Consider the following 15,522-nt stretch of genomic DNA (forward strand, 5'->3'; position numbering starts at 1 on the left):
AGGATTGGGCCCCACATTGGGCTCCCCACTCAGTGGCGTGTCTGCTTCTCTCTGTCCCTTTGAACCTTCCCCTTTTCTCATGCTCTCACTTTCTCACTCTCAAATGAATAAATATTTAACAAAGCCAATAAGATTTTTTTCTTTTTAAGTTTTTATTTAAATTCCAGTTAGTTAGCATATAGTGTAGTATTTGTTTTCAGGTATACAGTTTATTCTTTTTAAAGGTTTTATGTATTTGAGAGCGAGCATGAGCAGGGGTCGGGGAGAGGAGAGGGAGAAGCAGACTCCCTGCTGAGCAGGGAGCCCAACATGGGACTCACTCCCAGGACCCTGAGATCATGACCTGAGCCAGAGGCAGCCACTTAACTGACTGAGCCACCTGGGCATCCCTACAACTTAATGGTTCAGTGCTTACATACTACATTACCCGGTAATCATCACAAGTGCACTCCTTTAAAAAATATTTGTGAGTTGAATAAATATTTTTTTTTCTGGCTAAGGAAAGTGAAATTAAAATGAAAGAGGAGTTTAAGATGAAATCTAGGAAATGATGCTTTTCTTTGCGATACTGTGGCACTAAGTACATTTGATTTTTGGTCATTAAAGATTTGTCAAAAATCATGGTTTATGTGAATTTTCACTATGTTCAATAATAAATGCTAACTCTAGATGTTCTTTCAAATCAATAGTTTGAAATAGTCTGATGTGTGTTCTACAGAAGGGTTTTATAGAATGGGAGATTCAGAAGTAGTAATAGAGTCCTTACGTTAATGGAGTTTCCGGTTAAGTAGAAGAGTCAGGTCACCGAATGAGGCCTTAGCACAAGTGTAGGATTTGGGTTATCATGGGAGGTTAGGTTAGAGACATGACTTAGGTAGGGAGCAGCAGGGATAGAAATGAGCTTGATGTTTGTAAAAAGTAATGAAGATCAGATTTTGGTATGCCTTGAAGTTGGTGGAAAGGTGGAGAGTTGAGAAAGTAGTAAAAAAAAAAATTAAGTTTCAGGTTGACCTTTTTTGAGAGATATTTAATAACTGAAATGTTTTGATTCTACTCTTGGTAGCTACAGATGAGGGTTTATCAGGTGAATTTCATAGCTATATAAGGGATGAAATATTGTAGAATTAATTTCACAAACGACCATGTAGATTGCTTTCCTATATCTTTTTTAATTAACATGGGCTATAGAAATTTAGCAGTCTTTTACTAGCACAGGAGAAAACAGATTAGTAAAACCAAAATAAAGAGCATAGAAATAAACCCAAATTCGTGGAGAAATTAAATAACATATAGTAAACATGGTATTTCAGGATCCACAGGAAACGACACACTATTTTACAAATGGTGTTGGGAGAACTGATGAGTAAAAAGAATTTCAGATTCCTTATTCCAAAATAAATACTAAATGGATCAAAGATTTAAGCAAAAAATTAATCCACAGAAGAATAAGCAGTAAGGGAATAATTAAAACCAAACAACACCAAATGAGAAGAAAAAGTATTTACAACACGTAATAAATTAGTTCTGCTTATTTGGTGGAAGAATAGGAAAATACACCATTTTCACCTGCCAGGTTGTAGGAAAGCAGGTACTGTAAGCGGTTGGTGAGAAAACGAGTTGTGCCAGTTGTTAGCATAGTCATCTCTAGGAATTGAAGTTCATGGTGGTAAAACTTCATGTTTTACCCTGTGTATAGTTGTACTTTTTCAATCATGTTCATTACTTTTATAAGGAAAAGTACCATAAAAAGTGCTATGTTGATAATTGCAGGCAAAGTTACAAGAGTCTATTGAATATGAAGACTTGGGGAAAAATAATTCCATAAAAACGATTGCACTAAACCTCAAGAAGTCAGATAGGTAAGTTTGGTCAATATTAACTTGGGCACAACAGTTATGTAACACAAATCACTGCAGAGTATATTCCACAAGTATAGCACTCAAGTTTTAAGTCTCTTTGTTACCATAAGAATAAACTATCTTTTTTCCTTGAAAACTTAATTTGTGCATTTCAGAAAAGGATGCTTAAATGATCAAAGCCAAGATAAAAATGTAGTTCTCTGTGCAGTTTTCTTACTGCCCTTATGGGAATTAAGTTATTTTACTCAAATCTGTTTAAATATATTATTTTTTGCTTTGGGGACATGGAGACTGCTAAAATATTTGAAGGACAGCTGTTTATTCTGTGTGATTAGTAATTTGTTTCTTCTTTGCTAATCTTTAGGTATTATCATGGTCCAACTCCAATCCAGTCACTACAGTATGCAACAAGTCAGGACATTATTAATTCTTTTCAAAGTATTAGGCAAGAAATGGAAGCTTATACACCCAAATTAACTCAGGTAGGTGACTTGTACTGTTTGAAAACCAGAATTCCCATAGTTCTTTCCTTAGTTTATGAGCATAGCCAAATTGAACTATATAAACTGTTTTAATTGGGTTTAAAGACATATTTCTACAAATAAATTGAAAAAAAATTTTTGGCACATTCCAGAAGTATCTAAAGTTAAGATGATAATGAAAAATAGATGAGTTTTGTGATTGCTAATTATTTTCCTCCCACGTACACAGTGTTATTGGGGAAATTTCCCAGATTTCCAAAAAACTGGACATCACTGTCTAGATACTCTACATGACCTCAAACTAGAATACATAAAATTGAGCCTATTATCTATAGCTCTTATTCGTACTTTTCTTTTTTTTAAGGATTTTATTTATTTGTCCAAGAGAGATCACGCACAAGCAAGGGAGCAGCAAGCAGAGGGAGAAGCAGACTCCCCCTGAGCAGGGAGCCTGATATGGCATAATCCCAGGACACTGGGATTATGACCTGAGCCAAAGGCAGATGCTTAACCCACTGAGCTACCCAGGCATCCCTCTTATTCATACTTAAGTTGATCTGGAAGTCCTGTCCATTCTTCAGTATTTCTTGACTCCTTGGTTTAGGCAGACATGATCAATTTTATTTAATCTTACCACTCTGCAGCTTAAAACTTTCACTGCCTCCTTTCATTGGCATAGCAATTGTCTGAATGCCTTTGTCTAGCACACAGAGCTTTTACAGTCTGGCCCTAATCCACGTCTCCAGTTTCAATTCCAGCTGTATCTCTACCATTCCCTTCCACATACAACCAAGAGTCTTCTCTCCAGCCTAATACACTAAACTATCTAGAAAAGAGAGAAAGCTCAGGCTTTCTCTCTTCTTAGAATACCTTTAACCTGTTTCTGCCTCTGCGACCTAATAATTACCCAAAACTCAGGTCAGATTTCATTGTCTCTGTAAAGCAGTCTCAACATGCTCAGTAACAAGTTTGGGGCTGGGGCAGGGAGGGTGTCTGTTTTCATAAACCCTGAGGCAGAGTTCATACATGTCTTGTAGTGCTTGTCACATATTGAAAGTTATTTTTTTACTTTTTATTTTGAAGTGATTTCAGATTTATAGAAAGTTGGGGGGAAAAAAAGTTTTCTGGCCCATTTTGAGAGTAGAAACTCTGAAATATTTCAGTTTGTATTTACTAAAGATACTCTCATAAATAATGCAGTTAGAGAAATGATGACTTAACATTGATAAAGCATTGTTATCATTATTATCCAACCTTTTAGGTCTTAGGAAAATTTTACCAGTTGTACCACCAATTTCCGTTACAGCAAAGAAAACTTTTTGGTCCAGCATCCAAGTCAGGTTCATAAGTTGCATTTAGTTCTCATGTCTTTTTAGTGCCCTTTCAGATGGAACCATTTTTCAATCTTTGTTTTTTCATGATCTTGATATTTTAGTAAAAGCCAGTTTTTTGTAAAATTCCCTCAATTTGAGTTTCTTTAGTGTTTCCTCATGATTGGATTCACATTATACGTTTTTGGCAGGAATATCACAGAAGTGAGGTGTCATCCTTAGTGTATCATATCAGGAGGCGTGTATTTATTTTTCCTAACTTCCAATCACTCGGGTAAGGTAGTATCTACCTGGTTTCTCAACCAAAACGTTACTGTTTTTCGCTTTGTAATGAGTTATTTTGAGAGATACTTTGAGACTATATAAAAACTGTATTAGTTTTTAGCCGTGAATTTTGTAGAATCCATTGGTGATTCTTACCAGAAACAGTTACTACTGTAGTGGTGATTAAATGGGGTAAGAGTGAGCGAGTGCACAAGCAGTGGGAGGGACAGAGGGAGAGCATCTTAAACAGGCTCCACACTGAGCGTAGAGTCTGACGCAGGGCTCAGTCTCACGACCCAGAAAGCATGATCTGAGTTGAAGTCAAGAGTTGGACGCCCAACTGACTAAGCTGCCCAGGTGCCCCAAATGGTGATTTTCTAATTCCATTATCCCTTCTACATGTGGTGACACTTTGCTAAGACAAAGAGCTTCCCTTTCCTTCTTGCATATTTATTTATATCACAGAGGAGTCATGGTTTCTTAGGTTATTCTTTGGGTTATGAACTGTTGCTGTTTTTTGGTTTTTTGTTAAACCAAGGTATGATTTACATACAGTAAAATTACCTTTTTTCAGTCTCCTGGAAATTTTAATAAACATAAACAGTTTTGTAACCACTTACACAATCAAGTAAAAAAGCAGTTTTTTCACCCCCAGAAATGTACCCATGCTTCTTGTAAACATCAACATTCTGACAGTGTTTTCTTCAATTTTTGAGCACCTCCTTTTTGAGTACCTTACTTTATGGAACAATGAGATAGATGTTCTAGGTTTGTCTTAAGCTTTCCCCACTCCAGCCACAAAATCTTCTTTAGTCCTGGGTAGATTTAGATACCAAGATTTGGGGGCGCCTGGGTGACTCAGTTGGTCAAGCATCCCACTCTTGATTTCAGCTGAGGCCATGGTATCAGGGTCGTGAGATTGAACCCCGCATCAGGCTCTATACTCAGCATGGAGTCTGCTTGAGATTCTCTCTCTCTGTAAAATAAATAAATAAATCCTTTAAAAGAAAAAAAGAAAAGAAACCACGACCTGGGTACAGTGTACTCATTGCTGTTGGGGTATCATTTGCTGCTGGTGTTACTGTCCCTTCCATGGGCAGAGCTGAGAAATATATATATGTATATATATGCACACATAATAAATTTGACATTACTTGACTACTTTTTCTTTCTGGAATATAATTGTCCAACATCTGGCCCTTGGGCCCAAGTAGACCATCCTAACTTTTTTAAGCTGTGGTCCATCTTAGATATTTAAATTCTTCCCCACACCTATTCTGCATCCCAGAAATAATACTGTATCTGAGATGCATGGATTGAGACAGAAAGGCCCAAGAAGTTCTCCGTCCTTGGGTGTGTATACCTGAGTGCAGCCCAGGGCTAGTCATCAATCACTGAAGCTTCTGTTTCTGAGACGTCATAACATTTCTGACAAAAGGAAGTAGGAATGGCATGAACGCCCATGTTCCCTTGACTCATGGTTGTCATGTTCTGTATGCTTACTCCAAGTTGAAATTTTGTTTTCATCTAGTCCATATACACATGGATTTCTGCTTACAAAAACATCATTGAAAAGCCTTAGACAGGGGCGCCTGGATGGCTCAGTCATTAAGCATCTGCATCTGGCTCGTGTTGTGGTCCCAGGGTCCTAGGATCGAGCCTCTACATCAGGCTCCCTGCTCCGCAGAGAGCCTGCTTCTCCCTCTCCCACTCCCCCTGCTTGTGTTCCTTCTCTTGCTGTCTCTCAAAAAAGAAAGAAAGAAAGAAAAAAAGAAAGAAAGAAAGAAAGAAAGAAAGAAAGAAAGGAAAGAAAGAAAGAAAGAAAGAAAGGAAGGAAGGAAAGAAAGAAAGAAAGAAAGAAAAGAAAGAAAGAAGGAAAGAAAGAAAGAAAGAAAGAAAGAAAGAAAGAAAGAAAGAAAGAAAGAAAGAGAAAGAAAGAAAGAAAGAAAGAAAGAAAGAAAGAAAGAAAGAAAGAAAAGCGTTAGACATACTAACCCTGCACTTGAGCTATTCACCGAATGATTTGTTCCTCTGTAACCACAGTGCCTGGCACTTGTTAGGCAGTCACTGAATAGATAGGCCAATTACTTCCCTAACTGTTGATACTGATAGAGTGGGGAGTATGCTTTTCCCCTTTGGCTAGTTGTATTCACTTCCTTGGAAAGTAACAGACGGTCTATTTCTGCTCTGTTGAGGTTTTTGTTTCCCCAGCTGCAGGCAAGTATATGTTAATGTGTTGTTTTACTTCGCAAGTTGAGTTGGTGCTTAAGAAAGGGTTTTTACTGGTGCAACCCCTCTGGAAAACAGCATGGAGGTTCCTCAAAATGTTGAAAATAGAACTACCCTATGACCCAGCAATTGCACTACTGGGTATTTACCCTAAAGATACAAACGTAGTGATCCGAAGGGGCACGTGCACCCGAATGTTTATAGCAGCAATGTCTACAATAGCCAAACTATGGAAAGAACCTAGATGTCCATCAACAGACGAATGGATAAAGAAGATGTGGTATATATACACAATGGAATACTATGCAGCCATCAAAAGAAATGAAATCTTGCCATTTGCGACGACGTGGATGGAACTAGAGGGTATCATGCTTAGCGAAATAAGTCAATCGGAGAAAGACAACTATCATATGATCTCCCTGATATGAGGGAGAGGAGATGCAACATGGGGGGTTGAGGGGGTGGGAGAAGAATAAATGAAACAAGATGGGATTGGGAGGGAGACAAACCATAAGTGACTCTTAATCTCACAAAACAAACTAAGGGTTGATGAGGGGGGTTGGGAGGGGGGGGTGGGGTTATGGATATTGTGGAGGGTATGTGCTATGGTGAGTGCTGTGAAGGGTGTAGACCTGGCGATTCGCAGACCTGTACCCCTGGGGATAAAAATATATGTTTATAAAAAAATAAAATTTAAATTCTTGTGCTTGGAAAAAAAAAAAAAAAGAAAGGGCTTTTACTCAGCAAAAGGGTGAGTTTTGAGGTCTAGAGTCTTGCCCAGTATTGCTGGAAGACTGGTAGATACTCTCTTTCTGTGCGCACTGTGTTTCTGGCCTCAAGCGAAGTCCTTCACTCTGGCTGCTATAAATTATGTATTGTGATACAGGAATAAAGATGTATGCTGTAAAACTGAAATAATGAAGTAAGGAAGATGGCAGGAAGAGGAAACCCACTTTGTGTGTCCGTTTCTTTCAGGTTCTCTCAAGTAGCGCTGCCAGTAGTACGATCACAACGCTGTCACCCGGAGGAGCACTTATGCAGGGAGGGACCCAGCAAGCCATAAACCGTACGTGTGGAGCCACTTTCTCACTGATTAAAGCACTAAAGAGCGAGTTGGGAGGAATGCTAAAGTAATTAGATTGGATTTTCTTTGGGGCATTTCTGACACTTCTGTTTTTATGCATATAGATCCTGAGATCTATTTAGAAAAGAGCTTTGGTTTCATAATTATCTTAATATTACAAACAGTGGTACATTGTTAGTCTCCCTATATCATATGAAAAGCTTTCTTTTTTGCTTTCTAACCTCTTAGAATAAAGGGAAACCTGAAAATTGCTCCAAAATCTCAGGGAATTTGAATTCTAACATAGCAACAAAATCATTACCTTACCTCAAGCTTAGCACATCCTGGCTTGGCATAGACTAAGTGCACATGTGCAGATTTATTCTGTGAGTGGTCCTTCTTTCAGAGAGTGTCCATATGTGGAAATAACTTTTATCCTATTCTTTTTTCTGCAGAGATGGTGCCAAATGATATTCAGTCTGAATTGAAACACCTTTATGTGGCTGTTGGGGAACTTCTACGGCACTTCTGGTCCTGCTTCCCTGTTAATACACCATTCCTAGAAGAAAAGGTCAGAATTGATTCCAAACACAGCCAGCTGTGTGGTAGTATCACTTAGCGACGTGTTATTTTGAAATTAAAAAATTGTATTGAGTGTTTACCATGTGCTAGACACTCAGATAGCTACTTGCATACGTTAATTTAAGCCTACAGCTTAAATGGAGTAGGTATTCAAACCCTAAATGGAGTAGGTATTCAAACCCATTTTATAGATGAAGAAACTTGAGATTCAGACGAGCTTATAACTTAATGATTGTACATCTTAAAACTTGTGTCAAGCTGTAAGCCACTGGGAGCAAATAAAGAACGGAGACCCAAAACAAGTCACATCAATAAAATTACTTATTTGGTATATTTTGTAGAAATAATGAAATTCAGACTGAGATTGACAACAAATATAGCACTAGCTATTTAACACTAATACCCTTTTAACCAATTAAAGGACAGTTGACAAATGGGAAAATATTTATAGTATTAATAGTAATAGTTTAACTATATAGATTACTCTTTTAAACAACTCTTAAGAGAAAAGGTTAAATACACCATTAAAAATAATAGGCAAGGGACTTTCAACAGGCATCTCACTAAAGAATGAGATGAAGAAAGAAATTTTCATACTCATTAGTAGTCAAATAAATTATCTTTAAAGCTACAGTGAAAGAGCTTTTTTTAATCTGTGGTTTTTAAAATAACAAGAAATTTAAAATTATCAGTGATGGCCAGGTTGCTAAGAGTCCTTTCTTCCATTACTCATACTACCTTTTTAAAAAATGCTTTGACCCAGAAATTCAGTGTTTAGGAATTTAAGCTAAGGAAATAATTAAGAATATTTAGTAATAGAGATGTTCCTCTACCACTGTCTCTGAAAGCAAATGTGGAAGTAGCCTAATTAGCTACCAGAAGGGGTATAATTAAGAAGCATTTGCTATGCATACTTTGAAATACAATGCATCCATTTTAAATGATGACTTAAGTGAGTATTTAATGACTGAAAGATGTTCGTGTTAAGTAAAATTTTAAAACAGTATAATAAATGTGTTTATACACATACATAAAAAATATTGAGAGGGTTGTGAATTATGAACCACAGTGTTTATGAACCACTGAGTGGTGGTATATACTGTTTCTTTGCCTGAAGCCAGTTAATCTAGTGGAAAAAATAATAATAATAATAACCTTCCTATGTGTGTTTTTCTCTTGTTCCCTATAGGTTCTTTGAGATTTCTGCATAATTATTTTTGTCATCTTTTGTAGGTAGTAAAAATGAAAAGTAATTTGGAACGATTTCAAGTTACGAAGCTCTGCCCATTCCAAGAAAAAATTCGGAGACAGTATTTAAGCACAAATGTAAGCCAACAATATGATTTTAGCCTGGTTTTCTTTCTCTGTGTTGCAAAATGGTAAAATTAACTTTGTATTCATGTGAATGAGTAGATACATTTGGGGTTTCTTTTTTTTTTTTTCCCTGTTGCTCAGAGTATGTTTTTTTGTTGGGGGGTTTTTTGCCTTTTTTTTTTTTTTTTTTTTTTTTTTTTTTTTTTTTTTTTTTTTTTGTAATTTTTGTACCCAGTGTGGAGTTCTCATTCACGACCTGAGATCAAGAGTGGCATGCTTTTCCAACTGAGCCAGAGAGGTGCCCCTCTGAGTACTAGTTTTTAAATACAAAATGTATCATACATTCAGAAGAGTGTATAAAATACCTAACACTTTTTAAAACAATAAAACAAGTATTTACCCACAAACCATCATAAGAAATGTAACAATACCAATACCCATAGATATTCCCTATCCAGTTGCCTACCCCTCCCTCTTCACAGTCTTCCAAGGCCACCACTAACCCCAGCATTTGTAATAACTCCATGAGGTTGGTTGATTGGTTGGTTGGTTTACTTAAAACACTCTGTCTCTATGGTGGGGCTTGAACTCAACCCTACACCCAGAGTTGCATCTTCTACCAGCTGAGCCCGCCAAAAGCCCCAATCGTCTCTACACTTTGTTCTGTAGATTTAGAACCTATGTGTATGTCCCTAAAAATTTTTTATTTATTATTTTGAAAATTTATTATTTTGAAAACCTGAGGAGCAAGCACAAATCTAACCCTGCAAAGAAGGACAGAATTGCTACTCTGTAACAGGAGACCTCAGAGTGGCTGCCTTATGGTCTGCCTTCTGCTTCCCTGATTGCTTACAGTAGGGTGGGGCTGTGGGTGAGGGAGCAAGTGAAAAGTGTCATTTTGTGCCCAGGAATTTTAACGTTGTTTTTAATGCAAGGCTAGAGCAACCTGCAGGAGACAATTTTTTGTATCTGTTATGCGGGGCGGTCTTCTCTGAGATGAAGGGGAAGAGTATATACAAATTTAGGATTTAGTATTTCAATAAGTAGGTTAAATCAAAAGGTGTTTTACAGTTGAAAGCTGAAAATTCTTCATCAGTAAGGTTTTTGGTGTTTATTCCCTAAATGTTCTAAGTGGTTTTTCTCAAAATGATAGTACTACTTACAATCAGGAAAGCAGCTTGAAGTACCTTCCTACAAGAGAGCAAGGACAACACATAAGTTTCAGTTCACGTGCCCTTCTTGATTGTAACTGCCTGGAACACTGTGGTAAAAAGGACTCAGGCCATGTACGTGCAATACCTCAAAGACGTTGCAGATTTGGTTCCAGACCACTGCAGTGAAGTGATGTAAATGATTTTTTCTGTTTCCCAGTGCATGTAAAAGTTAGGTTTACACTTTCCTGTAGTCTATTAAGTGTGCAGTAACATTACATCTTAAAAAACATTGTATATCCCTTCTTTTTTTTCTTAAAATTTTACTTACTTACTTGAGAGAGCACAAGCAGGGAGGAGAGAGAGAAGCAGGGAGCCCCATGTGGGGCTTGATCCCAGGACCTCGAGATCACAACCTGAGCCAAAAGCAGATGCACAACCAACTGAGGCACTGCAGTACATCCCTTAATTAAAAATGGCTAAAACTTCTATCCACCTGAACTTTCAGAGAGTCATAATCATTTTGCTGGTGGAGGGTCTTACCTCTGTGTTGGTGGCTGCTGAAGGTTGGGGTGGCTGTGGCCATTTCTTAAAATAAGACAGCAGTGAAATATGCTGCTTCAATGGGCTATTCCTTTCATAAACAGTTTCTCTGTAGCATGTGGTGCTGTGTGTGAGCATTTCACCCATATTAGAGCTTCTTCAGAGTCAGTCCTCGCAAATCCTGCTGCTGCTTTATCAGTTAAGTTTATGTAATATTCTAAACCTGCTGTTGTCATTTCACAGCATCTTCACCAGGAGTAGATTCCATCTCAAGAAACCACTTTCTTTGCTCCTCCCTGAGAACCAACTCCTTAGATGGCCGTCATTCAGTCACATGTTCAGGCTCCACTTCTAATTCTAGTTCTCATACTGTTTCCACCACCTTGCAGTTACTTCCTCCATTGAAGTTTTGAACCATTCAGAATTAACCATGAGGTTTGGAATCAGCTTCTTTCAAATTCCTGTTAATGTTGATATTTGACCTGTTACCATGAATCACAACTATTCTTAATGGCATCTAGAATGGTGAATCCTTTCTTTTTCTTTTTCTTTTTTTTTTTAAATTAATATTATTTATTTATTTGTTTGTTTGTTTGTTTATTTATTTATTTGAGAGAGGGAGAGAGAGTACACAAAAGCAGGGGGAGAGGCAGAGGGAGGGAGAGAAGCAGACTCCCCACTGAGCAGAGAGCCCCTCAACTCCAGGCTCTGGGATCATGACCTGAGCTGAAGGCAGTCACTTAACCACCTGAGCCACCCAGGTGCCAATAGAAATGTGAATCCTTTCCAAAAGGTTTTCATTTTACTTTGAGTAGATCCCTCAGAGGAATCCCTATGTAGGGCATCTAAAGCCTTATGAATTGTATTTCTTAAATAGTAAGACTTAGAAGTCAAAATTACTACTCAAATTCGCGGGCTACAGAATTATGTTGGGTTAGCAGGTATGAAAGCAACATTCATCTTGTACATCTCCATCAGAGCTCCAGGGTGACCAGGTGCATTGTCAGTGAGCAGTAATATTTCAAAAGGAATCTTTTTCTGAGTAGGTCTCGACAGTGGGCTTAATATTCACTAAACCGTGTTATAAATAGATGTGCTATCATCCAGGCTTTGTTCTGTGTATAGAGCACAGGCAGAAGAGATTTATTATAATTCTTAACAGCCTTAGGGTAATCAAATGGTAAGTGAGCATTGGGTAAAACAAAGTCACCAACTGCATTAGTTCCTAATAAGGGGATCAGCTTGTCCTTGGAACTTTTGAAGCCTGGCATTGACTTCTCTGTAGCTTTGAAAGTCCTAGATGGCATCTTCCAGTAGAAGGCTGTTTTGTCTCTATTCAAAATCTATTGGTTAGTGTAGCTACCTTCATTAGGTAACTTAGCTCAGTCTTCTGGAGAACTCTGCAGCTTCTGCATCAGCACTTGCTGCTTCACCTTGCACTTTCCTATTACAGAGACTGCTTTTTTCCTTAAATTCATGACAGCTTCTGCTGGCTTCGGACTTTTCTTCTGCAGCTTCTTCACTTCTCTCAGCCTTCATAGAACTGAAGAGAATTAGGGCCTTCCTCTTCATTACCAGACCACTAAAACTTCATATCAGCAATAAAGCTGTTTTGCTTTCTTACCATCCATTCATATGTTCACTGGAATAACACTTAATTTTTTTTCAAGAACTTTTCCTTTGCATTCACAACTTGGCTAACAGGCACAGTGAGGCTTTCTCAGCTTTCAACAACACCTTCCTCACTAACCTAAATCATTTCTACCTTTTGATTTAAAGTGGGCGATGTGTGACTCTTCCTTTCACTTGAACACTTGGAGGCCATTATAGGATTATTAATTGGCTTCATTTCAGTATTACGTGTTAGTGAATAGGGAGTCCTGGAGTAGGGTAGGGAACAGCCATTCAGTGGAAGTCAGAACACAGAACATTTATCTATTAAGTTTGCCATCTTACAGGCATGGTTCACGGTGCCCCCAAAACAATTGCAGAAACAGCAAAGTCACACTGGCTACAGATTACCATAACAGTATAATGATGAAAAACTTTGAAATGTTGCTAGAACTACCGAAATGTGACAGTGAGTGAGCAAATGCTGCTGAGAAGATGGTACTAATAGACTTAATCAGTGCAGTGCTGTCACAGACCTTCAGTTTGTTAAAAAAAAAAGTACATAAGCATGATAAAATGTTGCATAATAAGGCATGCCTGTACAGCCTTACATGAGGGTATGACATTCATCTCCTAATTGGCATTATGGAACCACTGGTGACCATCAAGCAAATTAAATTATTTTTATGTATTTTCCAGACAGAACTAAATAGCCTAAGACCTCATCGCCTCCCCCACCATAGTGATAGCAGATGGGGTAAATAAGAGTGTTTTGTTTTGTTAATTCTTTTTTTTTACCAAAGATTTTATTTATTTATTAGAGATTACAAGTAGGCGGAGAGGCAGGCAGAGAGAGAGAGAGGAGGAAGCAGGCTCCCTGCTGAGTAGAGAGCCTGATGCAGGGCTTGATCCCAGGACCCTGGGATCACGACCTGAGTGGAACTCAGAGGCTTTAACCCACTGAGCCACCCAGGTGCCCCTTGTTATTTTAATTCTGCCTCAGATTGAATCTAATTCATTGCCATACTACAAGGATTTAGGACTTCCTGTCCCTTATCCACATACTGCCAGAACTGATTTACAGATTTGATAAGACTGTTAACTTCCAACCACATAAACACTGTCCATCTCCACAAAGAAATGTTCCTTCAAAAAAAGACATTTTCCTTCAGGAGTCTTTAGCAGCTTAGATTGGTGTGGTCTTGTTGACTGCTAGTTATATCCATGACAGGGTAAAATCCTTTTCTACTCAAGATACATAGTCCTGACCTAAGGTATGACAATAGTACCTATATGAAGCATTGACACCATTTATATTTTCTTTAATCTACTGAGTTATATTGAAATTCTGTAACATTGGAGCTGGAAAAGACCATTAAAAACTTGGAAAATTGCTTCACAAGATGGGCTGTGCAGCAAAATTAGCTACAGGAGCTTTTGAACATCAAAGATCTCATCCCACACCTGCTACATCAGAATCTTCAGGAGAGCAAGGCATTTTATTCACCTGTTCTATAAAATAATGTTGATGCCACCCTCCTGGTTTTAGCCCACAGACTAGTGTTTAATCTAGAAGTCATCATATTAGTACACCTCCTTCACTTGACAGAAGAAACTGAGCCTAGAGCCCAGTAGCAACTTCCGTGTTGTCTTATAGCCAGTTAATGACAAGCCAGACACTGCAGTCCAAACCAAGCAGGCGAACTCCAGCCTCTATCCCACCATCTCTTAACCTTTTATACAAAACCTGTCTGCAGATACCCTCACCGAGGGCTTGCAAGTTGCCTCATTGGGGTAATACAAATGAGCTTGGAAACTACACTCTGAAGTATGTGCCAGATCTGGATCAGAGGCATTCACTTCCCCTCCCTTTGCCCAGTTATTGCTTAAGTGTCTTGCTGTGTTTTTCAGTTGGTAAGTCACATAGAAGAGATGCTGCAGACCGCCTACAACAAGCTCCACAAGTGGCAGTCACGGCGTCTCATGAAGAAAACGTGAAGGATCTGTGGCTCTCGCAAGTTTTTGTGAAATTGAGAGAACTGTGACCTGCAGTGACTCTGGAAACCTGGCCTGAGACATGCCAGTGATCACACAGAAGTGACGAACATCTGCACCACGCCAACTCTTGGAGCTGATGCTGTTGTACTTGCACATTGTGACCTGAAAGGAAAGGAACTGTGACTAAACTCAAAGCTGGGGAGGTAAATTAAGGCAGAACCAAAATGAGCTAAGTTGCAGATACATGTGTGTGTGTGTGTGTGTGTACACACACACACACATATATATCTTAAAGAGACACTGTTTACTGCAGTTACTCAGGAACTGCTTTTGATTCACATTAAGCTGCTTTCAGAAACTTAAAAAAAAAAAAAACTTTTTAAAAGGGTGCATTGATAAAATCTGAGGTGTTTTTTTTCCTTTGTAAATTTTTTTCCTAAGTTTATGGCACAGGGTACACCTTAAGTATTTCTCCTCCATCCTCCACTTGGATCCTCAAGCTGTACTGAATTCTAGTTGTCCCTTACATCAGCAGGTTAAGAGAGTACTTTCAAGTAAAGCAGAAGGAGACTGTTGCTCAACCATCAGGAAACAGTTATAGTCAGAAGACATCATTGGTCCTGTGTTTCCTACGGAAATAAGAAACAATAAATGTTGCACTGAATGTTTGTGGTTTGGAGTCCCTAAATGATTAAGAGGGAACATAACTTGCAGAAAGTTGCGTGGGGTTTTTTTATGCAGAATTTTGTCAGAAGACAATGGCGCTGCATGTTTTTCTTTGAGTGCAAATGTACATTGCTAAGATTTTTTTTTTTAAGATGGCATGTGCTTTGAAAAGAGGAAATTGCATTTTTAAGAGTTTAAAAATCTTATGAGTGAGAAATATAAGAAATCTTACTTATTTTCACCTCTTTAGAAAAAAATAAAAGATGTTTCTCATATCTCCTTTTCTCCAGTATCTGTTACTGTCCTTGGTGAACCGATAATCATTGCATAGTGACTGAAAAGCCTAAATGCAAAAAAAAAAAAACAACAAAAAAACAAAACAAAACAAAAAAAACATTCTTGTTTCTGGAATCATGCCATATTTTGTTC

At 38.1% G+C, this 15,522-nt stretch overlaps 1 protein-coding gene across 4 annotated transcripts in view; it reads left to right on the forward strand.

The window, feature by feature from the left end:
- Positions 1–14,785, forward strand: part of GTF2H1 (general transcription factor IIH subunit 1) — a 39,462-nt gene extending 24,677 nt beyond the window's left edge. For all 4 annotated transcript variants that reach the window (XM_047690401.1, XM_047690403.1, XM_047690402.1 and 1 more), the window contains 6 exons: positions 1,771–1,859; positions 2,224–2,341; positions 7,141–7,231; positions 7,684–7,799; positions 9,044–9,136; positions 14,341–14,785. In XM_047690401.1, the coding sequence (XP_047546357.1) occupies positions 1,771–1,859; positions 2,224–2,341; positions 7,141–7,231; positions 7,684–7,799; positions 9,044–9,136; positions 14,341–14,427 (594 nt within the window). In that variant the 3' untranslated portion in view covers positions 14,428–14,785. The remainder of the gene's footprint in view (positions 1–1,770; positions 1,860–2,223; positions 2,342–7,140; positions 7,232–7,683; positions 7,800–9,043; positions 9,137–14,340) is intronic.
- The last annotated feature ends 737 nt before the right edge of the window (positions 14,786–15,522 follow it).

This window comes from Lutra lutra, chromosome 10 (genome assembly GCF_902655055.1).
Source record: "Lutra lutra chromosome 10, mLutLut1.2, whole genome shotgun sequence".
NCBI classification, from domain to species: domain Eukaryota; kingdom Metazoa; phylum Chordata; class Mammalia; order Carnivora; family Mustelidae; genus Lutra; species Lutra lutra.